Source organism: Biomphalaria glabrata, chromosome 16 (genome assembly GCF_947242115.1).
Source record: "Biomphalaria glabrata chromosome 16, xgBioGlab47.1, whole genome shotgun sequence".
Classification (NCBI taxonomy): Eukaryota; Metazoa; Mollusca; class Gastropoda; family Planorbidae; genus Biomphalaria; species Biomphalaria glabrata.
Window position 1 is genome coordinate 12068143 of NC_074726.1, and position 26687 is coordinate 12094829.

At 37.4% G+C, this 26687-nt stretch overlaps 2 protein-coding genes across 2 annotated transcripts in view; both read left to right on the top strand.

Moving 5' to 3' along the window:
- LOC106061384 (cell death abnormality protein 1-like) overlaps positions 1-3863 on the top strand; it is a 34727-nt gene extending 30864 nt beyond the window's left edge. Inside the window, exons 13-15 of the mRNA XM_056014334.1 lie at positions 839-940; positions 3317-3412; positions 3718-3863. Coding sequence (XP_055870309.1) covers positions 839-940; positions 3317-3412; positions 3718-3863 — 344 coding nt within the window. The remainder of the gene's footprint in view (positions 1-838; positions 941-3316; positions 3413-3717) is intronic.
- Positions 3864-6391: 2528 nt separating this feature from the next.
- Positions 6392-26600, top strand: LOC106061398 (uncharacterized). The gene is made up of 9 exons (XM_013219534.2): positions 6392-6497; positions 8044-8136; positions 10111-10194; positions 12866-13018; positions 15335-15526; positions 17518-17730; positions 20455-20676; positions 24703-24834; positions 26443-26600. The coding sequence occupies exons 1-9, from the start codon at positions 6467-6469 to the stop codon at positions 26598-26600; spliced, it is 1278 nt and encodes a 425-aa protein (XP_013074988.2). The 5' UTR covers positions 6392-6466.
- Positions 26601-26687: the final 87 nt, after the last annotated feature.

The following is a 26687-nucleotide window of genomic DNA, read 5'->3' on the forward strand; positions in this document are numbered from 1 at the left end:
CGTCCGCGTGCCACGTTTTTATCTGCAAAATTAAAAGGGATATTGGACATCTGTTGTGAAAGGATCTTGGTGTGTGTGTGTGTATATGTCGTGGAGCATGAGTGTCACCCTTAAGTTACGCCCCTGTTCTGTACCTGTCCAGCGGTTGAATGGGTCAGCCTAGCGGGGTAACGTGACGTCAGGAATGCAGAAAGTCAGTAGAGCGGCTAGGCCTGTTGGTGTAGGTTGTGAGGTAGAAACTAAAGAGGAAATAAAGTGCTGTATTCATAGAAAAGAAAGCTAGTCAAGTTTGTTAATTCAATGTTTTGTGGTGCATTCAAATTAAGAAGTTGTTGAAATAATGAAACAAAATATGACCTTCTGGTTTGAAACATTAAACACCATGCTCACAGTGACTCGCACGTAGAGTAGGACTCGTTTTGAAACTAATATTGAAAAAATAAATACTTTTTTTTTGTTTAACAACGATAGCGTTATAGAAATTGACACAAGACAAAGAGTTGTATAAGTCTTCTCAATAGTCTCTTAGTACAAATAATGTGTTCGATTAGTCGTCATTAAAACCATCTGTAGATCAGTAAAGATCTAGCTGAGAATGTTATACGTTATGCCTGGTAAGGCTGCTTACACATGATATTATTAGAATATAGATCTAGTTCTGAAAAAGGTGAACACTAATTGGTGTACGTTTTAAAGAGAACTTGAGTCAGTAGTAAGGATAAAGGGAAAATGTATTTACTCGTTAAATGCTTGAAGACTGATTACATATACAATTGGCTCAATGGACGACTTAGTTCAACTTTCAATTAATTCTGCGCATTTATTGTCACTCTTGTAGTGTGTCCAGAGAATTGCGATGACAATAAAAGTTGCGACCTGGAGAAACAAATTTGCACACAAGGTTGTGACCCTGGCTATGGAGGGGAAACCTGTAACAGCTGTAAGTACAGACAAACATTGAATGTCCTGGGAACATACTGTAGAGAAAACCGAACTCTTTCTCTCTAGGTGCAATCTGAGAAAGAAACGGGTTGCTTAGGCTTTGGTCAGTTCCGCTGTATGCATGAGCAAACAAAAACATTATATGTCATAAAATCATTGTAGAAATTTTGGTGAACGATGTTATGAAATTATGTAATAGAACAATTAAGTTATCAGGCTTAATACAATGTATTAGTTAAAACAGTTTCATTTGAATTTTTACATAAAATAAATAAAACAAATACTTTGCAACATATAATAGGCCTATGGGCAATACTTTTTCCAAAATAATGTAGCCTACATACATTTTAAGCGTTGTAAAAATTTCTTAATGGAGATACAATTGAAAATACGTCAAGTTTTCGCTCAAGTCGGCAAGGGGTTTGATTCCGGGCGGGACTCGGCGCTAACATAATATCGATATGTTTTCCTTCAGAACGCACTATTCCTAAAAAAAAAAGTCGAGGGCCATTTTAAATCTAATAATAAAAAGGCAGACCTGGCCAATAGTATTATGCGAGGGACATTCTAGGTAGGCCTACATATTGCGCACGCACGTCTGTAATGGGCGTGATATTTAAAAAAAAATATTCTTCGTGTTAAGACGTGGACATTTTTTTTTTCACACAAAAGTCATCACTATAATAAATTTCAATAAACGGAAGAAATTCGACTTTTCTGAGACAAAAATGCAGAAGAATCACACTAGCGGAGATGTTTTCAAATGTTTTCTTCAAAACGTTTTGACCCATATTGTTGCATACGCGCCTCGCAAAAAGCAGTCTACATTTTACAAGGTCTTATTAGAAGATCAAATGACATCTCCTACTTAATATATTTTTAATTTTTAAAGATGTTATTATACTAATATTCAGATAAGTTACACTGAAAATACAACTTTTTTTTTCGACGCCCCCTCTCCTTGTTAGTTGGTCGTTGTTGCTTTGTCGCTTACAAACAGCTAGTACAATGGAATCAATAAATGCAACACAGGAAACACACACTCTCTAAAACCCCCCCCCCCTTTTTTTTTTGTCAGGAAGTTGCGTCACCCCCCCCCTCCCCCAATTCGAATTACTCTCCATCCCCACCCCCGGGGATGGACCCAAAGTTTGAGAAACGCAGCATTAAAAATAGTGATGATCAATAATGCAAAACAGAATAATAGTAATACTATTTCAATACGGAATACTTCACAATTTAGAAAAAAAAAACTAATAAGAAATGTAATTACCCTTAAATATAAATCAAATATTAAGTAGATCTTGTTCTAATATGAAATATTTATAAAACAGATTCCATTTTTAACTGATTTTAATACGAAAAGAAGATAATTAAAATTTGTGAACTTGATGTAGATTTATATCTATACTCTATAATCGACAACAAATATTCTACTCTCAACTATCATCCATTTCAAATAAAAGTGACAATATTTTAAAATTAACTTTCTACTTGCTAGATCTACCTACAGTCTTACAGGGCGGGATATTCGACTCCCCGCGAAAATTCAAGGCCTGGAGAGTCGGCAGATATGGAAAAACCCATTGGAATCCGTCGCGAGCCGCTTTTGTTTTTCTTTGTTTGTTTTTAAAGTTTCCAAAATACGCCCCCCTCCCTCCCTTTTCCCAAGTTTGCAAAGGATAATGGAATCATTAGAATTTAAATACAATTTTAAAGTATTTTTAAAATTATTATTAAACCAACAATATAAAAAAGGGATGTACACATTGCAAAATTAGTTCGGTTTAGATAAGGAGGGTTCGTTCGGTTCGGCTCGTACCGAGCAGTTTGAAAGTTCGGGTTCGGTTCGGTTCGGTCATAAGTGAGGTTCGAGTTCGGTTCGGGTTCGGTTCGTTTCCCATCTCTAGTATACACCGTGGTGCCTTCGCTCCATCATGGGCATTTAATGCTGACAGGACTACCTTCCAAATAATCCTAATCTGTTTACCAAACATAGCATAGCTCACTTTCAAAGTTGAAACATAGTATAGCTCACTTTCAAAGTTGAAATCCTCATGGGAACTACTAATCCCAAGCAAATATCCTTTTCAACATCCATTCAAAACATTAGCATTTAGAGACAGCATGGGTGTCTGTATCGTCGTGTGGTATTCGCTCTGGACTGTCGATTCGTTGTTTTAGGGCTCGAGCTTCGTCCTCTCCAGCGTCCTGCGATAGATTTCGGGAAGTCTGTACTCATCTTCAAATCTTAAGGAACATCAAAAAGCTTACAAAAGTGTTGTTTTTTTTAAATCGAAATCAAAATGATTAAGAGTTATACTTCGATCCTACAAGTTGTTCTAATTTAATAATTGCTACTCTCATCTCTTAGCGTGTTTTCATTGTGTGGGCGGTTTATGCAATCAGTATTCATTGAACTGCACAAGTGGATGTAAGGAAGGGGTTGTAACACATGGTTGCTTTGTAGGTAGGTGTAGATAATGTATTTATGTACTGTATTCTCTTGAATTTCATGAAAACAATACGTCATAAAATAGGTGGACTAGGAAAATATATACATTGTAACGGAGAAACAAAAAGCGACGATAGATGTCAATATTTCAAATATACATTTTGGTGGTATTTTCTGTTTCTCTCTTTAAACGTTTGTTTAAAAATACTTGTTTATAGCCCAAACTAATATATATGACAGACAGACAGACAGATAGATAGATAATTAATTGATTGATTGATAGAATAACTAATGTATCCTATTTTCTTGTCTTGATTCAGCTGCATCAAAAGGTTCTGAGGATGATGAGGAATCCAGCTATTCTACTCTTTTCATAGTGATAGCAATTTTCGGGCTCATTCCCATGGCTGCAATTATCGCCCATCAGATGAAGAAAAAAAAGCCTCCGTTATCTGTAACGGAGTGAACAAAACAATTGTTTTAACTTACTATCAAGTTTGATTTTTTAATGTGTTTCTTGTGTTTCGTCCTCTAAGTCCATTGTTTCTCCCTAGTGGCAATGACGTAATATGTAGTCATTTATTTGACACGTTTATCCAATATTATCGTTATTTTTTCACCGTATTCTGTAATGAATAAATACAAATAATAAAACAATTCTTATTTTATGTTTTGCAAATTCACATTCTCTTTTACCAAAAAATCGTATTTATATTACTATAAATCTTCAACAGATTTAGGAATGTCGATATTTCTATTACACAAACAAGTGACACCCCTTCGACTAACCAAGGAGGAGTTTATAGGCCTACTAACTTACTTAGATCGATATTATCTATAAGAAGTAGATGGTTTACCCAAGCAAAGAATGAGTTTGTATAGATCTAATTGTTAAAATAATTTTTTTTTTTATTTTATGTAAATCTAGAATTAGAATCTAAAAAAAAAATATAAATGCCATAGTAGAGGAGAGGTAACAACATTGAAAACAAAATACTATAGTTTTAAGAAAAGTTAGAGCAATGGCGGGTAATAATGCAATGAAGCCAACCTATTGAAGTCACTGCCATATCTGAGTTGTAACCATGAAGAAGGAGTCCATTTGATCTATTAGATTATGTGTGTTTAGAGGAGACAAGAATATCCAACGTGAAGGTAAGAAGGTGATCATTAAAAAAAAGAATGTAAATCCTCAATCAGGATAAATATTAATGAGAATTGCGCAAAAATCGATATTTGTTTACTTGAAGAAGTGATATAGATACTTATATCAGAGAGTTATGACGCACTACAAACAGTGATGGCCTAGCGAATGCCGATATGCACAGTATATTTATTATTATTATTATGAGGCACAAAGATTACGAGAAATAAAGTAAAGTAAAGGTCATATGTTTCTGTGACCCACAGTTAACGGAGATAGAAATGAATGCAAAGTCATAAATTCTCTTCCTTTTTCCTGCTAACACAAATTGTAGGACAGGTCTTCTACTCTTTTTTATGTACAGAGAAGGTTCTTCTTCCAGACCTTAAGATCTATGAGGCTGATGATGTAAAGACCAACTGTTGCTGTGGCTCGAAGGTGTCATGTGGCTAGCACAACGACCAACCGCCTTTATCTTTTCCCAGCTCATGTCTGGTACCCATTAGAGTTGAATGAATCAGCGGGCGATGCCCTTTAAAAATTCTCGGAATTAAAAAGCGTAGTCTACTCCAGGATTCGATACGGGGCCTCTGGTTCGCAAGCCTAAAAATCCTGTGCCTTTATTTCCAGATACCCTCGCCTGGACATGGAAATCTATAACCACAGACATATATTATACCTAGACTGGACATGGAAATCTATAACCACAGACATATATTATACCTAGACTGGACATGGAAATCTATAACCACAGACATATATTATACCTATACTGGACATGGAAATCTATAACACTACAGAAAAATGTAATAAAAAACTTCAAAAAAGCTGAAACAAGTTGTTGTTTTGTAAAGCAGTTATAAGAAGTAAAGTTGTTTTCTTCAACCATAACTTATGTAACATAATTTAACGTTTAGATCTAGATCTAGCAATCGAACATCGAAATTGAGAGCACTCTCGTATCCGATTTGTAACCATGAAGATGGAGTCCATTTGATCTATTAGATTATGTGTGTTTAGAGGAGACAAGAATATCCAACGATAAGGTTATAAGGTGATCATTCCAAAAAAAAATTAAATCATTAATTTGGATAAATATTAATGAGAATGGCTCAAAAAAACGAAATTTTTTTACTTGAAGAAGTGATAGAGATAGTTATATCAAAGAGTTATGACGCACCAGAAACAGTGATGTCCTATCGAACGCCGGTATGGACATTATAGAGGGACTTATTAAGGTCCGACAGTTACGCTGGGCAGGGCATGTATCCCCTCTACCAAAAGCAATCTCATTTGTTGAGCTGAAGGGTAGACGACTTTACAGAGGTGCCTATATATATATATATATATAGGTCTGTGATCTGATCAGTGTCGAATATTTGTTTCCGTTTTCCAGTCCAGGTATAATATATATAGGTCTGTGGTACAGACTTTCCCATTTCAAAGAAGTAAGAAAAAGTTTGTTTTCTTTTGTTGTACGGTAGCGAAACCAGTTTCTCATCAGTTTACTCTGGTACATGGGAGATAATGCACCCCATGCTTTGGTACACCGAGTAATGGTCGATGCCATCGTGAAACTTTCAGACCGGAGGTGACGAGCTTCCGGTCCACGCTTGTCTGCTGAATGAAATCCTTCCCAGTATTTAAAATGGGCGTTTACAGCCTACTGATTCCCTAATGAACTTATCCAAGGTATTATCATTACTTAACTAACCACTTCAAATAAGATATTTGCTTGGTAATGTTTCGAGTCTGAAGACTACATTTGTAAACATTTACTGCGCACACCCATTGGTATTTCCCAATGGTTGATCATTTTCAGACTTGTACGCGTTAATACATCTATGTGTTTTCAAAACATGTAAGTCCAGAAGTGAAACATTTCCGACTTATTCTAAAATCTAAACATATTTTATACAATTTTAATGTCCAGCCTTTTAATATATATCGACCAAGGTACATTTTTTATTGATATGTGTTTCCAAACATTGAACGCTTAAGACTTAGACTATTTAGGCCTAAACTACTACTATTAAAATCTAGATCTAGTTTAAGTATAAAGTTTATATTTATATCTAACATAATCTAGATAGTTTGTCTCACCCTTAAGTGGGCCCCACACGCCCTGGGCCTTAACCTTAAGTGGACCCCATACGTCTTGAGCCTTACACTTAAGTGGGCCCCACACGTCCTGGGCCTTACACTTAAGTGGGCCCCACACGTCCTGGGCCTTACCTTTAAGTGGGTCCCACACGTCCTGGGCCTTACCTTTAATTGGCCCCCACACGTCCTGGGCCTTACCCTTAAGTGGGCCTTACACGTCATGGACCTTACTCCTAAGTGGGTCTCACACGTCCTGGACCTTACTCTTAAGTGGGTCCCACACGTCCTGGACCTTAATCTTAAGTGGGTCTCACACGTCCTGGACCTTACTCTTAAGTGGGTCCCACACGTCCTGGACCTTAATCTTAAGTGGGTCTCACACGTCCTGGACCTTACTCTTAAGTGGGTCCCACACGTCCTGGGATGTACCCTTAAGTGGGCCCCACACGTCCTGGGATGTACCCTTAAGCGGGCCCCACATTTCCTGGACCTTATCCTTAAGTGGGCCCCACACGTCCTGGGACGTACCCTTAAATAGCTCCACAGTCCTGGACTTAACCCTTAAGTGGGCCCCACACGTCCTGGACTTTACCCTTAAGTGGGCCCCACACGTCCTGGACCTTATCCTAAAGTGGGCCCCACACGTCCTGGGATGTACCCTTAAGTGGGCCCCACACTTCCTGGGACATACCCTTAAGTGGGTCCCACACGTCCTGGGACGTACCCTTAAGTGGGTCCAAAACGTCTTGGGACGTACCCTTAAGTGGGTCCCAGACGCCCAGGAACAATCTTTAGTAGGCCCTAACGATTGCCTTACGATTAAGTTGACCCCACAAGCCTTGGGCCTTACATTAAGTGGGCCCGACACGCCCTGGAACTTAGTCTTGAGTAGGCCCCAACACACCCTGGGCCCTACCCTTAAATGGGCCCCACATGCCTTGGGTCTTACCCATTAAGTTCTAAGTACTGTTGAAATTAATTTATGAAGAATTTTCCCAGACTGGCCAACAAGCTAGATATTCTTTTGCAATCAATATTCATTAACTGAACAATTTCTAAGAAAATCGTTAGAGCCGTTTTCGAGAATCCTCGTGAAGACTGGGATTTTTAATTTTGGGATCTTTGGGTGCGTTTTAGTCCATTCAGCTCTAATGGGTAACCGACATTAGTTGGGGAAAAGTAAAGGCGGTTGGTCGTTATGCTGGCCACAGGATACCCTCGTAAACCGTGGGTCGCAGAAACAGCTGACCGTTACCTCCTCTGTCCTATAGATCGCCAGGTCTGAATGGGGAACTTTTCTTTATTTTTATTGTAATTAATAGGGCATTTGGCCATGAAAGTGACCGGATAGGACATTAGTTATAGATATTAAAAAGAAATCCCTTATGTCTTGTTTCAGGCAGAATGGTGCACTTGCTACTAGGTCGGCTTGAGACCTGGACTGTCAGTTTCATGTCACTTCTCTGTGTTTCTGCTAAGGAGTTTCGGACAGGTATACGCCAAACAAATGTAAAAACAAGTTTCCCCTTTATACCTATAGAGCTGATGATGTAAAGGTCTCCTGTTTCTATGGCCGACGGTTAACGAGGGGGTCCTGTGGCCAGCACAACCATTGACTGAGTTGATCTCCTCAATGTAATGACAGGTACTCGTTAGAGTTAAGTGGACTTAAAGGAGTCGTAAAAAATCTCGCAATTTAAAGCCCCTGACTTCACCGAGATTCGAATCCGAAACACCTTGGTTTGTAAGCCAATATCTTTACCACATATACCGCAGGTTAAAGTGGCTTTCGCTTTGGTGGTAGTGGAGCCGGCGAAGTACACTATCGACAGTGTCTGAGCAGTGCTTATGGTCATTGAAGGTTTTAAAAATATCTATTTTTAGTTTCAAACTTTTAAACGGCGACCGCATTCTCTTGCTTATATTTACAAAGTCTTATTTTGTTTTGGTTTTTAAGTGCAATTCTGGTTAGCTCCAAGATATTATTATTAAAATTATTATGTAAGAGACGAACGAGTATTTATTCTCTGGCGCTGCCAGGGTCGAGTTTCGTTAAAGAGAAACAAAATTCATTGTAGCTCCTTTATCAGTGTCCACTGAGAAATTTTCTGGTAAAGTGGCGACAGTACCGCCCTCAGGCAACGAGAATCTTATTATTATTATTATTATTACTATTATTCGCATTATTATTAAGACTGTAAATCTTCCTTTGCTACACGCTGTATTGAGATTTCGTTAAACATTTAAGTCTCTTCATTGTTCTCTGATAATAATGCTAATGATATGAGTCCATGTTTTTAAATTTTGCTCTTAAATTGTTAATTGTGTTTTCAAGAGGTCAATAAAAGCAATGCGATCATACTGTTTAATTTTTTTTTAAATCAATAAAAAAGTATTTGACAAAAAAATTGACAATATTATTACATCATATTAAGGTCTAAGGTATTAATGTATTCTTAAAAAAATAACAATACAAGTGGGATCTAAGCTACTCTTGAAGACTCAGTGTTGGCCACAAGAAACTCTACAAAAGCCTAGTATTTGGGCTATAAAGAGTAGACATAGTTGGCGGATTTAACCCTAACCTTAGCTATTGAGGTATAATAAAGTCCAGAGTTTCCCTAACATTCTGGAAGCCTGGAAATGACACAATAGTTCAAGGGAAGCATGCCTGGTAGAACTCAAAGATTTCTTCAGAACCTTTCCGGAAGCTGCAAAATTGGAAAAAGCCTATCTGCTGATGGCGGACTTTTGGGCACTGAAAAAAAAGACACATTTTCAGCTGAAAAGACTTGTTAGATACCCGAGAGACCTAGAAGGTCAAAGTTTCCGGCTGAAAAGACTTGTTAGATACCTAAAAGGTCTAGAAGGTCTAATTTAATCTCCAGCTGAAAAGACTTGTTAGATACCCAAGAGACCTAGAAGGTCAAAGTTTCCAGCTGAAAAGACTTGTTAGATACCCAAGAGACCTATAAGGTCAAGGTTTCCATCTGAAAAGACTTGTTAGATACTTAAGAGACCCAGAAGGTCAAAATTTCCAGCTGAAAAGACTTGTTAGATACCCAAGAGAACCAGAAGGTCAAAGTTTCCAGCTGAAAAGACTTGTTAGATACCCAAGAGACCCAGAAAGTCAAAGTTTCCAGCTGAAAAGACTTGTTAGATACCCAAGAGAACCAGAAAGTCAAAGTTTCCAGCTGAAAAGACTTGTAAGATACCCAAGAGGTCAAAGTGGTGGAAGCAGAAAGCCAGCTGCATGATAACATGTTTTGCTCTCTGGACTGCCGTTTTTGAAGATTTTGGGTTGCAGACTTGCGGGAGGTTTGGGCCGTAATAATCTTTCGTTCCGTAGGAATATTTGAAACAAAAAAAAAAAAAAACAAGAAATATTTTTGAAACTCCAACAAAGTGCTTAATGTAAACTCCATTTTCAAGTCATTAAAACATGTTCTATCTTATTTCTCTGTAGATTGTTCAAGGGACTGGTTTGGACCAAATTGCCAATTCAAATGCCGTTGCAGTACTGGCTGTTCTGACACTGGGGAGTGCACCAGTAAGGGCGTGTGCATGAATGGATACTTTGGGCACCTCTGCCAGTACCGTAGGTGGTCAGATCAGTTATGCCTATAGTTATATTGTTAAGTAAATCAGCTGTTCTAAATAAATGGTTTATGAGTGTCATGCTCGAAAGCACACAGAGAAGCTAACCGAGAGTTTGATAACTGACCAAAGACAAAATTCTAATAAGTTTAATGCTCGAACAAAGGAAAGAAACCGTACTTGATTGATGTGGTGGTATAAGTTGAACTAGTTCCCTCTTTACGTTGTAGACAAAAAGTTTGAGACTAACTATAACGTCTTTTATTTTCACAAACACTGTTTCACTGGCATATAGAAATCATGTTCCGAGAAAACATTTTAATCAGCATTTTACACTTTGCCTAAAGCAATTCCAGTCATTCTATTTAATGCCTAGGCAAAGTAGGAAATTGAGATATCATTTCCGTACTCGCTTGATATCTCCAGGTACACACTTTGCAGGATATATGTATTAAAAAATTATGGCCCGCGGGTCCTAATTTGCGTATCACTGTCAATATAGTCAATGAGAGTGTTTTGGAAACAATTAAACGAAATAATAATGTTATAAGTAAAGCGAATTCGTGAATGCAAAAATAGTATGAAAATACAAATAATTGCATATAGGTCTACATATATGTTATTAAAATATGAAATGGACTTTATTTTGTTTGTTCATGTGTTAAAATATAAAGTAGATCTATAGATAGATATGGATCTAGAGTTAAATATTAGCTGGGAAATATTTCGTTCTGCGCTTGCTGGAGCCTTCGCTCTGCGTATATGTGACCTTTCTTTTTAGATGTACGCGACTCATGAATGGAAGTATTAAAATGTATGTCAACACGGCTTCGCTGCTATAGGGAACGAATGTATGAAAAATTCTTTAGAAAAACAAATTTGAATGTTAATTTGATTAGAATATGAAATGAATGGACTATAATTAGTATGTTCATGTGTTTAATTATAAAACTATCTTTGCGAAGAGAAGCTCTATCATCTTAGAGTTGAATTAGACCTAGGAAAAGAGAGATCTGTAACATTTTACATTCGCAGATTTAAGGAACGAATTTATGCAAAAATGCTTTTGAAACACACATTCGAAGGTTAATTCTATGCAATAATGAGATCCATAGATTATGTAATACATTTTAATATGTCAAAGCAAAAAAAAAATATCTGTGCATAGTTTTAAAAATAAGATCTAGATCCTTTCGATTTTCTCTCATGTAAGCCTAAACATGGTAAACATGGCCTAGTACCATCAAATAATAATACCTTGATAGAGTGGGGCAACTTTTTTTTGAAGGTCCTAAGTTTGTTTTATGGCTATTATACATGTGTCACGGTTCCAATCAGTACCCAAGGAACAATTATGCCAAGTTTTATCAAGATTGGTCAAACAGTTTTGATTTCTATTCGTAACATACATACGCCTTACTTTCTACTTTATATAAGACTTTATAGTATAAGAATATATATATATATATATATATATATATATGTATACGGTGTAGCATACGCCGCTATCTAGTGATGTACACTTCCTGTAAGACACAGTTGTCCAAATGGGGTGGGCTTGGACAAACAACTGTGTGCGCATGTTTGAAGAGAGAGGAAGGCACGGTTGCGGGCGGGAGGTGGCGGAAGGAGGGTTAGAGAGTCGGCGTGCGTTCGTGGTATCCCGCAAGGTTGGTTGACGTAGAGAAGTATAAATATACAGGCCTATATACTTTTCTAAGGTTATTAAAGGAAATACAAGAGAGTGTTTCCCTTTTATTTCGTCGCTAGGTACTTTTGTATGCTCTCTTTTGTTCTGTTTTTTTAGAGTTAAATCTGGTGAAACAGATCAGGTGTTTCCTTACCACTTCAGCTGCATTCGTAGCCTTAATATTACCTGAAGTAGTATTTTATTGGAAAACAAGAGATCGGTTACTTTAGTCCCGGAAATCAAGGAAGTCAAATGACACATTAAAACTGTTTACTACTTAACAAGATTTTTAAAAGCTAATATCAACTCACTGTTTGTCTGTCTATCTGTCTGTCTGGTAAAAATTTTCTCCACGTTTATTCTTCCACAGCCAATATCGGATCAAGTTTAAACTCTGCACAATTATTTCTTGAACCTGAAAAAATATGAATCAATAATAATAACAATCTTAAACAATTAGTTAATTAATTATTAGTAAAGAATTATTTTGTTTGGTGTCGAACTAGGGAAAGAAGTTGTACTTGACAAAATGTGGCGGTAAAAGTTGAATTTAGTCCCCTTTATACTTTGTGCATAGAATTATGTCGTCACTTCAAAGTTTGAAGCTAACAATAGATAGCTGTGAAACTTTCGCTGACACAGTGGTTAGTGTATTTGCTTGAGCCCTAGAAATTGAATTCAAGTCTACAACTTTTTTAAAGATAAAATACACTTAAAAAGCTATCACCCTAACCTTCATCCAGATACCCCTTTCTCCCCCTCCCCTCTTTTTTCCCACCTGGTCCAGACAAGTGATAGGAGCGAAGCGCATTGAGAAAGCTAAAAGCATTAAACTAAATAAAAAAACAATTTTTTTGTTCTGTTTAAAAATTGCACCCAGAGTGTCCCAGTCAAGAAATTTCATTGCAAAAGTCTCCGTGTTTTTTTTCTCCAGGTGACCTTACAAACGAGCTAGACCAAAAGGAGCGAGAAATCACAGACAATAACGACATGACATGTCTGAAAGATGGGCGGGAGTCCGTCACATTGCTTATGTCACCTGGACCCTTTTCCTTTTTTAGAGCAATTGTGAACCGCTCTGATCCAGGTATAAACACCACAAGAATTGTTAAAGTAATCTTCAATACTGACCCCGTTCTGTCTGGATCCTTTGTTTGCTGTCATATCCCGTTCTAACTGGATCATTTGTTTGCAGTCATATCCCGTTCTAACTGGATCCTTTGTTTGCAGTCATTTCCCGTTCAGTCATAGCTTGTTGTTTTACATTTCAAGCAACAAAACTTTGCAAAGAGTTGTCAAACATGCAAATTATCGTCTGAATAAAAGATCGTAGACCTAATGCCGTTTGTTGTGCTCTTTGTATAGGTGAAACAGAAACAAGCTCGTAACGTTGCCACAACTTTGTAGTAATGTAGTTTACTCATTCCACAACTGTCTTCCATGCATCGTTATGTTTTAATTTAAATATAATATGAAAATGGCGAATACGCTTAAGAAAAGTAAATAAATTCAAGTCGTGATTATAAAATGCCACGAATTTCTTCCTCTGCCCCCAAAAAAGGGAAACCCTCTATAGGTTGTGTATGGTCTGTCTGTCCGTCCGTCCCGTTTAGATCTCAGAAACTAGGAAACAAAATGAAAATTGGACATCTTGATGCTTTATTCTTTTCAAAGTTCTGATTCCACATCTACTTGTTTTTCCGAAAGTAAACTATTTAAATTTTAAAGCTGATTTTTTTTATAAAAATACATCAATTTTAAATGAAAAACTACAAAGGAGGTAAGTAGTTTTAAAGGTTACATTTTTCTTCATTAGTAACTTAAGCTTTATTCATACATTCGCACATTGGTACAAAGAATTTAATTCAGTGGCGTAGCATCTATGGCGCGAATGGATTCAATAAACCCGGGTCAATGTCGATTATGTGTCCACAAAGTAGCATTGCATTTGGGTCCGTGAGACATGACAATTTAGAGACCATATGAGCCTTTGGGTGTAACACCAAAGCGGAAAAAAATAAATGCACATTTGTACAAGCCGATTAACATCATTTCACGCTATTGTTTCGCGATTTCCGATGACGGAACAAACACAAAATAGCAACCAGAGAGGATGTTCATATTTGTGAGAACCAAAAGTCAGCAGAATTGGCTGAACAAATACATTAAGTAAATCAAATTCACCATTTATCTTGAGGTAAATTGCTCGCCAATTATCTTGAAGTAAATCGCTCACCATTTATCTTGAAGTAAATAGCTCACCATTTATCTATCTTGAAGTAAATTGCTCACCATTTATCTATCTTGAAGTAAAATCCTCACCATTTATCTTGAAGTAAATTGCTCACCATTTATCTTGAAGTAAATTGCTCACCATTTATCTTGAAGCGAATTACTCACCATTTATCTTGAAGTAAATTGCTCACCATTTATCTTGAAATAAATTTCTCACCATTTATCTTGATGTCAATTGCGAGGCCATGCTATGATTGTACTTCCCTTATGAGTGGACAGTACTAAACCCTTCAGGCATCAATTCAGGAAAGGCATTCTCTTGTGTATTTTTTTAAATACTTTAAATTTGGTCCTAAATGATTCCATCGGCTGTGTTCAAAAAGTTGCAGATTTTTATTTTTTTTTTTGACTTAGTACATAACTTTTATGAGTATCATTTCTCACAACATATCAAGATAGGCGCTTATTGAATCCAATAGGGAATGCATAGTGTATAGGACACTCACAAATTGTGTTTCACATAGTGGTCATCAAGGAATGAGACTCTTAACAGTAATGACATTCACATATCTTGATGTACTAAAGATGTTGACACAAACTGTGTTCCCAAAAGGAAAAAAAGAACGCCTGGAAGCTGCAGCACTTCGGGTAAATGAGAAACAGTCGATAGTATTGTTCTGGTTAGTGTCACGTGCAAAATTGTAACGTTGTGTTCAAAATGATGGAATATGAGCAGCAATATTTACAGGTAGCTGTGAGTGAATTGGAGAAGATCTAGAATGAAGTAAGTCATTACAATACCTCTATTCAAGTCAGAACTTCATGGAGGGTGGGTGGGAGGAACCTAAACGCAGATCTCAAATACGGCTCTAGTTTTTTTTTCTAGAAATTTAACAGTTGATGTATATCGCTAAGAAAAGAATTAATAGCTCGTTGGCCACAAGGGAAGCTAAACTCTCATCTGACCTTTAGAGTGTTCAAAGTAAAAAGAAAAAGAAAGAAATTAAAATTTTGGCCAGCTCGTCACAATTTTTGAGCGATGGCAGGTCAGTGTTGAGGCCTCCTATGACGATTGGTTTCGGTTGAAAGGTCAGTCCAGTATTTCCTTATATTTTATTCACCATTTTCCAACATTATATATGTGACATGTTTGTCTCCCTCTTCTCAGAGAAAGTGGATTCGATTAGTTTCGAACTTACAACGGACCTGAATACCAGCATGACGTGTGGGAAAGATGGCCGTGCCTACAAAACAGAGCCATTTATCAAATACTTTCATTGTCCGACTCAAGTGAGTGTCAGTCATTTGGTGCTTAAGGGAAGCGGAGTACCATATCTATGCACAGTTAACATTGGCGGTGGTAAGTACTATATGAAATAATCTGTAGATCTATTGATGCAAAAAAAAAAAAAAAACACGACCCGCAGGCTGTTTCCGGCCCGTTACACGGTGCTATCCAATCAAGGCCATAGACAATGACATCACACTGTAATTAATGAAACCGCAGTGGATGAGTTAAATTGTGATCGACTTTTTTTTGTTAAAGTTGATGCCAACCGTGACGTGTGTCCGAAATTATATGGTCCTATAGCGGCCGAAAGGTGTTGACCAATACATTGCTTTTCACTTGAATGATAATTGTTACGTGATCGTGGATGGTTAAAAAGCCATGTCTTTAAAGAAGAAAAAACAGGAGAAAGATTACGAGAGAGACAGAGAGAGCGAGAGAGATAAAGAGAGCGTTAGAGAGAGAGAAAGAGCGTGAAAGTGAGAGAGAGCGAGAGACAGAGAGAGAGAAAGAGAGAGCGAGAGTGAGAGAACGTGATTGAGTTTGTAAACCAGAAAAAGTTTGAGAGAGAGAGCGTGAAAGAGACAGAAAGTGAGAGAGAAAGAGAGAAGAATTGGTAGGGTGGTTAAGAGAGTGTCAGAGAGAAAAAGGAGCATGAGACAAAAAGCAATAAAAGCGCAGTGAGTGAGAGAGAGAAAGTGAGATCGTGAAAGAGAGAAAAAGACAGCGTCAGAGAGAACATAATAGAGAGTGTGAGATAAAAAGAGAGAACGTAAAAGAGACACAGAGAGAGCATGAGAGAGAAAACGTGAAAAAGAGAGAGTGAGTGTGAGAGAGTGTGTGAGAGAGAGCGCGCAGAGAGAGGAAGTGAAAGACAGAGCGATAAGAGAAAAAGAGTGAGAAAGAAGTGAGCTTCTGGAAGAGAAAGTGAGAGTGAAAGAGGCTGAGTAAAACTAAAGAGATTAAATAATTTTTTTAGAGGAAGAGATTAAATGAAAGAAAGATTTGCTATTTGATTTCTTTATTTGAGTGTTACCTGCGTTTGACTTATCAGCATAAGACACGGTTTGGAAGCGCCCAACAATCGACAATTTTAAGCTACTAATGGGCGTCAACAATTGAACCTTTGCCACAGCAGCACTCGCAAACAACAATTTGTTATGGTCTCTGGCCGAACTCTTTTTATTTAGGCTCGAACCGAGACCGTACGTTATGGGAGTCCTGAAGACTGACCTGCACTGTCATAACATATGTCACAGGGCTGTACGACATTGCAACAAGCTATTCGTTATACTGCCCACAGGTTGTGACGTTGCAGGTCAGCGTTCAGACCTTTTTAAACTAATGGTCTCGCTCTATCTTCACTTTTTGTATCATTTTGTGTTTTTTTGTTATTTACTGCCAAACGAATTGTTTTAGTCTCATTGGCTTGCATTGCTATAGATGGTAGATGGTCGAAAGACAACAAAATTACCTTTTATTTACTAAAAGTATTTTAACACGGTGTATCTGTCTCAGCCTGACTGTGATTTCATATGCAAGTTAAGACCTGCCCCTGTTATCACACTCTCGATGCGGCTATTGTCTACCAGGAACTGCTCATCAGAAACTATATCAAGATTCGTGAAAAGGCCCTAGACTTTGGAAGAGCTCTATCGTCTATTATTGAAAAAAAACGCACCTCTAAATTTACAAACATCAGCTGAAATCTTTGCTCTAAAATCTTAATCCTGTGTTGCCATCATTTCATACCTGCTTCTCTTAAGAGAAACCCTCTTTTACCACAGCATCTTTCTGATATATCTGGTGATTTCATCCCTTTCGCCGCTTCCTCATCCTGCGTTTGTTTTCTTTGTGTGTGTTTCCCAAACCTTGAATGTGCGTTGGTTAGCTATCACACCCCACCTCCCTTTTACCTATCCGAGACATCTGTAAATGAATGTTTAATTAATTAATTTAATTAAAAACTACACCAGCTTTACGGGGAGGCAGACGATGTATGCCATTTATCAGCACATCCATATATATTTTGTTATCATTTTAACGTGTTTTGTTTCTCCAAGGTCGTAACCTCGCTTTGAAAGAGAACTATACATATTCATCAGTGTACGCTGCAGTGACGGGGGCAGGCGGAAACGACGGGGAAATTCCAACCAACGGACTTTTCAGCCCAGCCACATGTTTTCACGCAAGCTGGACTTCACTAATTTCTTTTTATCAAGTCAATTTTCATGTTCCCGTTTTGATCAACTACTTCGTGGTTATGAGTAGACCAGGTACCCCCCTCCCCCCCTTTTTTTTACTTTAGAAGACATTAGAATATGTTGATCATTTAGTTTGTACTTCAACGTAATTTTTTTATATACTCAGAGGGTTATTTTAAAAAAAAGTTTCTAGAGCTTTAGGATTCCTATAGTTCTACAGCTTTCTAAAAATTTTTCTACAAAAAGCAACGAACAAGATTACTAAGAGAGTTTGTGTTATCACACAAACTCATAGGCGGCCCCTATCAAATTCACCAATGTTTTGCTCGTTTAAAGAAATTTGGTGTTATTTTTCACATAAAAGCAAACAGTGCAACACGTCGTCTTTGATAAGACTCTACTAACTCTTCTGAATCACCTAAGATCAGTATGGAAACCTCCCGAAAAGTGTGAGCTGATTACCTACTTTTATTGATTTTACTCAAATGTAAAATCCCAATGTTAATTACATGTATTTAATTGCTATTGCACATTTTACAATAATACTTAATTAAAATTATAAACAAACTTAACATCTCATGAACAGGTTTCTTTTGTTATACTTCAAATGGTATAACGTTGTGCAATATCATTTACACTTAAACTATCATCTAGATGTGTCAAGGCATATTTGGGCATATATCTAGATATTTTATTATTATATTTTCCCGTGTGTCTGCTTTTACCAAGTTATAATTTTTCCAACTTGGTTGTTACCCCCAAAATGGTGTCGACTGGTGCGGACTTCAACTCTCACACCCCCACCCCCTAGTGACGCCACTGCTACAAGATATATCTCAAGATTTTATTATTATCTTTTTCAATGTGTCTGCTTTTGCCAAATTATAATTTTTCCAACTTGGTTGTCACCCCCAAAATGGTGTAGACCGGTGTGGACCGCACCCCTCATCCCCACCCCCCCCCCACCCAATGACGCCACTTCTCCAAGATACCTACTTCTTCCCAACAATTTCGATTAATATATTGGAGTTGACGTAGTAAGAAATTTTTGAAACGGGGCCTGCACAGCATAACAGGTTTCCCATGCGAATACACTATTAACCACTTGTAGGCCCACTAATCCTGATCATAATCTCTCTAGATTCTATTTATTTAATAGGTCTATACTAGATCCAGAATATAGAATATATATAAAATCTAGATCTAGACAAGATCTAGATTTCTTGACTAGTTCTAAGCTGTTGGAATATAAACTATTTTCTTAATGGATTATAAATGTATGTTTTGTTCTAATGTTTAATACAATTAAATCTAAATCTAGATCTATGTCTGGCCTCTATTTATTGTAATTTAGATTGTTGTCAAGTGTATAGCCTAATGAAGATGTTTGAAAACTGAGCGGTATAAAAGTAGTTTCTATTTTTTTTTTTTAAACTTACAATTGTAACGAAGTTCGTATTAAAATTCTTTTTTAAAAACAACTTTTGAATCAGTATTCTATTCCATGAGTTAGTTAATAAATGAAAAATCTATTTTATAATGATCCATTGATACTTTTTCAATTGTGACCTTAGATGCATTTTTTTTTACCAATGCGCGAATCTATGAATGATGCTTCATTTATTAATGAAGAAGCTTGTGAACTTTTAATAAGACTGACTTCCCATGAAGTTTTTCATTGAAAAGTGGTGTGATTTTTTAAAAAATCTGCTTGCATATATAATTTTAAAAATTAGATGGTTTCGGAAAAGAAAAAAGTAGCCGTTGCATCAGAACTTTGAATAATCTAAAATATCATGATGTCAGATTTTCATTTTCTCTTCTAGTTTCTGAGATCTAAACGGGACGGACGGAAAGACAGATAGACAGGCCACAAAAAACTAATAGAGTCTTTTTCCCTTTCGAGGGCCGCTAAAAATATGATTACAAATAGAATTTGCGTTGTTGCACAAATCCAAAATCGGTCAACACAAGTCTTAATGTCTATTTTTTTAAATCTTAACTTGAAAGAGAGGCCTGAAAGAATTCGCACACTGGTTTCTTTGACCGGCCCCTAAATAATAAACGTTTTGATTGGTTCCCGGTCTGAACTTTGCCATATGCGAAAGCTTTCTCTTAAACCTTTGTATTTATTTTTCTATTCCCCACAAACTGAAGTCTAAATAGAAAGCATTCATACAAATACTGAGCGATGCACAATAGACTTTCCTCTTTTTTTTTTTTTTTTAATTTTTATTTTCTTTACCCTAAAATAGGATATAGCTTCGTGAATGTGTGTGTGCAAAGTCTTAAAACAGAAAAATCCACTCAGAAATTCATTGGTGCATAACCTCACCGTTGTGAACCATTTAAAAGTTAACTAATAAAACCAGATTGTTATATTCATTTTTAACTCCCCCCCCCCTTTAGGCAGCCCTGAAATGAGAATAGCCGCTATTTGTTTTGTGTGGTCTGTCCATCCATCCGTCCGTACCGTTTAGATCTCAGAAATTAGATAAAAGTATTGAAAATCCAATGTCTTATTATAGTTCTTTCAAAGTTCTGATTCAGCGAATACTTTTTTTTTTGAAAATGAAAAGCTTAATTTTTAGAATCAATTATGCGAATCACTATTCGCTACTAATAATAATGATTAAAAAAAAAAACATCGGAAATTGTATGACGCTGAAAGTCCCACTGATTGCGCAGGGTTGACAAGCCGGGAGAGAAAACACTAGGTCTAAATGATAAAGATTTCTTGAAATCTACATCCATTACGTTTGTTTGTATGTTTCATTGTCTTTTTTTTTTTTTCAGAAACAGTTTATTCATCGAGGCTGAATCATTTTGAGCTTCTGACTTACGCTGAGGACAACAATACAGTCATGCATTACACAGAGCCAACTGACGAAGACAAACCCGGCTTGCTGGTGTACAAAGTGACGCACACAGGCAATAACGTTCCGATTCGGTCGTTCAGGCTACAGAAGAATCACTCAAGTATCGTCATTCAGTTTTGTGAAGTGGAGGCCTACGGAGGTAAAGCTCAGGGGCGATGATTTTTACATTAATGGTCGGATACGAGGTGATACGGCACGATACGATACGATATGTAAAATGTACGTATGCATTATATGATCCACTGTTACAAAGCGGTATGACTGTGTTACGTGTGCATCAGGGTCGGACTGGCTATATGGGCATTCGGGCAAATGCCCGGTGGGCCGGTACCCAATTGGGCCGGTAGGGCCAGTGAAAGGGTCGCACGGATGCCACTAAGAACTATATTAATTTGTATCAAGATTTTGTAATATTCTTTTATAAAGGAGCACTCAGAGCGTCGTGATATACAGAATCTACAGTGTATTCGGGCAACTAATCTAACATAATTTTCGAAATAATGTAATAGTTTACATCTGTATACAATGCTTCTCGTAGGCTTCGTCCTTTATAGGGGCCTACTTAAGATATTCAGTAACCGTTCTTAAATCTCATGCTGACAACGTCATTTATTCCTGGAGATCAAGCCACGTTTATCCAACGAATTGTATACACCTAATGTCAAGACAACGAAGATTTAAACTTAAACCGAAATACGAGACTCTGCTAAACTATGAAACATTTATGATAGTATTTGTTTTTCGCAACGATATTAAATTACCTTTAAGCAAGTGAACGTGATGCCCTGAGAGCATGTGACGTGTGTTGCCTACTTTAAGATGTAGACACTCGAACAGGTACAAATTGTCAAGAAAGCAGCAGATAACCTTGTGAGGTGGGCGGGCAAAAGAATTGAGGATGAAGAGTTGGATTTGTACATTTAATTCCATATGCACGAGACAAACATGGCTAGGAAAAAAAAAACGAATCCGAGGAGAACATGCAGATGATGCGATAGATACAGAAGTTTAAAGATCTTGTTATTATGCTGTCTTGTACGAACCAACAAAGTCACTGCATTAAAAATTATGGCTTTTATATAGCACTACTTTCATGCTTATAGCATGCTCAGAGCGCTTTGGTCCAATCTCAGTTGTGGACCAGTGAGGGGAGGGGGTATCTAGAAGAAGGTTTTTCCGTGCTGCGTTCAGACTATGCCCGAGTCGGGTGTCGAACCTCGAGCCCCCTTCATACGTAGCCAAGCCAAGTTCAAGCGCACTTAGCCTCTCGACCACGCTTCCCACTAGAAGACTAAAAAGCATCATGAAAAGAGCCAGTTAGAACATTTCATGGTGATGGCTGTTGATAAAGACATTCTACGATTAATTTATTTGAAAACAATCGAATAGTTCGTTAATTATCGAGCCTGTATGAAAACTAATATTTTTTTTCACGTTATAAACAAATCTCATTTCAAGTGTTAAATAGTAATACCAAATAGTTTTAAAAATCAAGAAGTAAATTGTTCCTATACCTAACGATTGCAGGCCACCTACTATTAGAAATGCATAATGTTCGTAAACTCAGTTTTCGGCACATTATCAAACTTAGCAAAATGATTTTGAAGTTATTTATAATTTGATACCTATCATATGGCATGTAATTTGTGGGCCAGATGACATAGAAATGCCTGGGCCGATTTTGACACCCAGTCCGCTCCTGATGCCCATCTTAGTGTTAATGTGGAATGGTGCGAATGCGTATTGAAAGAATATACGCGAAGTACAAAATGTAGAAATCACAGACCTATATATATTGTTGTAACTCTAAGGTAGGCACTCAACAAACAGACAGGAGGCAATAATAAATGATGTATTATATAAGCTATCAACAAATAGTTGGACTTGGACTTCCACTATAAAGTCACAGGGAGTAACGTCTCAAGTCCTAATTAATACCAGAACACAGAACAGACCACCGACGCACTTTCAAGTGTCGCTCCAGGTCTCCCAAACAGTTCCCTAGTACAGGGATCGGCAACCTTTTGAGTCGGAAGAGCCAAAAATTAGAATTTACAAAATTTTAAAGTTCTTAAAGAGCCACAACATTTTTTCTTGCCAACAATAAATAGTACTCACACTCTTTTTAAACTTTTTATTCCTATATATATAGTGTTTTTCACTACAAATTAGATAATATATATGACGTTTGTTGGGAAGAAGGAGGTCTGAATACTGAGTCTCCATTTCCTTTAAAAAGTCTTTAAACTGACGACGGTAGAGTGCTTTTGACAACGTGCTGTTAACAATCTTGATTACCGAATTTATGACCTCAACTATTACGGCCGAAAATGTTTGGGCACAAAGCGCTTCTTGGTTTGGTTTATTATGCTGTGAAACTTAAGAATTTCACTGTTTATTTTGCTCCGAAGAATCGGTGTTGCTCTTTTATTTTTTCCTTTCATACATCTGGCTCCATCAGGTGTTATTGAAACGATTTTATTTAAATTGATCTTAATGTCTTCAAGTTATTTTAGCACGGCATGCGCTATATCTTCTCTTCTTGTTTGTCACGAGAGTGGTAGCAATCCTAGAGTTTCTTCTTTTGGACCTTTCGGAAGACATATACCTGACAAAATGGACAACTTGTGCCGTGTCTTTATGTTGCAAGACTCATCTATAGCAAGTGATAAGACAGAAGAAAGTTGGATATCTTCCGCCTGCAAATATGTTACATTTGAAGACAATTGAGCTATTCTATCTTGTCCTGTTTAAGCGAATAGTGGCAAATCTTTGATTTTTTTCAAAATTTCTGGTTTGTTTTGGAAATCATGAATCAGTTCTTCAGATGCACGTATGAAGCAGTCTTTCAGATACTCATCATCTATAAATGGTTTGCATTTTTTGCACAATTTCTAGTGGTACCTCAAAGCTTGCCATATTAGCATTACTTATACATTGCTTCTAACTTTGAGAAGATAATCGCTTCTAACTCATTGACTTGAAACAACAAACTATTCGTAACAGCCAAAGCACTTGGTGAAGATGTTAATTCGTCTTGCGTCGAAAGCGAATTAAAACCTACATAGAAACATCCGACGACGGCCGAGAGCTTCCGACTACTGACAACAGTGAGGACGCGTGTATTGGGAGAGGGGTGTGGTGTAAAGCGAGTACAAGTGGCTGAGAGACATAATCAGTGCCTAATTCTCGTTAAAATATTCAGAACTATTTGAAAAAAATGTTTCGATAAAATAAATAATATTTGCGTATGGAACTAAAGAACCGCGGCTTGACACCCAAAGAGCCGCATGTGGCTCGCGAGCCGCAGGTTGCCGACCCAGGCCCTAGTATCACACAGGACAGCACTCAGTGTCAGACTCTTCAGACTCACATGACTTCAGCCGCATCTACAACAGTTCTTCTTCCTGTCTAAAAAAGTCTTGTACTCCTTGTGTTGAGTGGCGTTCTGATGCGCACCATCAGTGTGGCACGGGAGCGGAGTTACAACAGTATTCTACCTAGACTGGACATGGACATCTCTAACACTACACAAGAATGTCGTTAACAACTTCCACAAAAGCTGAAACAAAGTGTTGTTTTGTCAAGTAGCAATAAGAAGTCAAGTTGTTTGTTTTTTTGTTTTTTTTCAATACTAACGTTTAGATGTAGATTTAGTAGACTGAGTAATTGAACATCGACAATAATAATTTTGTCGTCTCATAATGGGTCCACAAGATTGTTATCGCATGTGTCTCACATAACCTAGGCAAACCAGTCATAACTCCTGGCCTTCATGAAGTTCAGATATTGACCCCCGCAGAATTGTTTCATTAACAGGAGGGGGAGGGGCAGGCAACTAGCAATTCAACCAGTAATCTTCGGCCAGGATCGTTAGCTTAAGGCAGGCTACCCACATGGAGAAGAAAAACTCTAAATTGGCTTAGGGTAGAAGGGAATCGTTAGCCTAGCGAGGGTACCCACATAGGAGAAGTAGAACTCTAAAAAGGCTTAGGGTTGGAGGGGATCGTTAGCCTAGGGCGTTACTCACATAGAACTAAAACTTTAAATCTGGAACTGAGGTACTATTGTATTTGTTTCGACAAGTCTGTCCGATGTTGTTGTTATGGGCGTGTATGGAGACAGTATCTGTGAGTTTCAACTCTTTAATTCGATCTGTCCCTAGATTGTCCACCTGGGATCCAAGAATTGGATTGTGAAGAAGAATGCAGTGTAAAATGCGCAAACCAGAAATGCGAAGCTTCTGGAAGATGTATTGACTGTCCTCCAGGTTTCTATGGAGACCAATGCGAATCAGGTATTTTTTTTAAATTTCAATTTCTACTATAAGCTCTCACGTTTTTCATATTAAAAAAAAAAGCCCAAATGAAAAAAAAAGGTATTATGTATTTTGACAACTTTAATATATCCTAAAGAGCTAAATTGGTCGTTTCCATATTCATTTTTATGTTATTTTATTTTGATGTTGGGTGTGCTTCCAAATGTTTCTTTCTACGAATCACTATCAAAAAATTAAAATGGTATGCGTTTTCTTGTTATAGGTTTGTACTGCAATGGCTATAGGCAGTGATATTGCATCTAAGCATTTAAAATTGAAAACTTCCTAGCCTGTAGCACGAACTAACTTTCATTTATGTAGTTGGCAACTGTGATGTTTGATAAAAAGTCCTGAACACTGCATAGAATTGAAAATGTATTGGTCGTGATGGCTTCCGGAGCGAGCTTTGTCGAGTTTGAATCTTGCTGACGACTGGGATTTAGTACCTGTCTTTCCTTATTTCCTAATGCATTACGTAATGAAAAATATTAACCGACAAATGACATTTTTCTAATTATTCACAATTCTCTCTGGAAATCAAGAAATGTGTAGTCAAACAAGGGTTTTACATAGCTAATTTTGAATTTTCCCAAAGGCATCACAAGAACTATTGGGGGGGGGGGAGGCTTTAGCAAATGTACAACCTAAAAACTGACAGAGAGGTTTAATACTACCTTAATTTTAGTTGTGTTAGCCCTAGGAACTGAATAAGTGTTACTCCAGAAAGAAGGATTCAAAGTTGATCACATTTACAGCGTCACGAACTATTACCATATCATCAACACACCAATTAAACTCATAGACAGCACACGTTGACATTTACAGGCGTAATGAATGCAAAGGCGTAGTGAAGGTGGGGGGGGGGGGCAAGGGGGCACGATGCCTCGGGCGCCACCCTCAGTGGGGCGCCACACGCAGCCCTATATTTATATGTGATGATCATGAAACATGGGGTTGGGGGGCGCCAATAAAGTACCTTGTCCCGGGTTCAAGTTTTGCTCACCACCTTCTCTATAGGGTTTATTTCAAGTTCGTTAAAACATTACAACGTCATAGCACCATCTATTGTTCTACACTTTTTTTTTCATGTATATTTTGCGAGACACTGAAGCTGTCAACTCGAATACTTTTCATCTGTATGTATACACAAAAACCTTTTCATAAATTTCGTTATTCCAATTAATTTGATTAAGGGATCAAAGGAGATTAAGTATTAAGTGACCAAGTGGGTTAAATGACCGAGGATTCAATTACCGAGGATTAACTAAACAGGCTGATTACGTGACCGGATACCATGTTTTTACCTACTATGCATTTACACAATATGTTTTTCCTCAAAGTTTTTTCAACTAATGTTTTTATCCCAAAAGATTTCTACTAAAGTTTTACCTACTCTCTCTTTTTTCTTACTTTTTACCTAGTGTTTATTACCCACTAGATTTGTACCCACTAGATTTGTACCCAGTATGTTCGCACCCAGTATGTTTTCATTGATAGTTATAATTTGATCGAAATTATTTCGACCAAAAAACCTTTCCTCCCACCCTTGCTGAAGATGTAGAGCCTTGTTTAAACCTTGTATCTCAGAATGTTTGTTTGGGACCTACGGACCGGGTTGCAAAGAGCAATGTGTGAACTGCTCCAACGACAATTGCGACAAAATGACTGGAGACTGCGACATGTGCAAGGATGGACATTGGGATAAAGACTGCAAGAAAGGTCGGTTTCCTTTTTACAAAGCTTAAATCAACTCTGTCTGTCTGGTAAAACGTTTGTACTTGTTATTTCGTCCATACTCATTCTCGAACCAAGCTGAAACTTTGCATATTTAT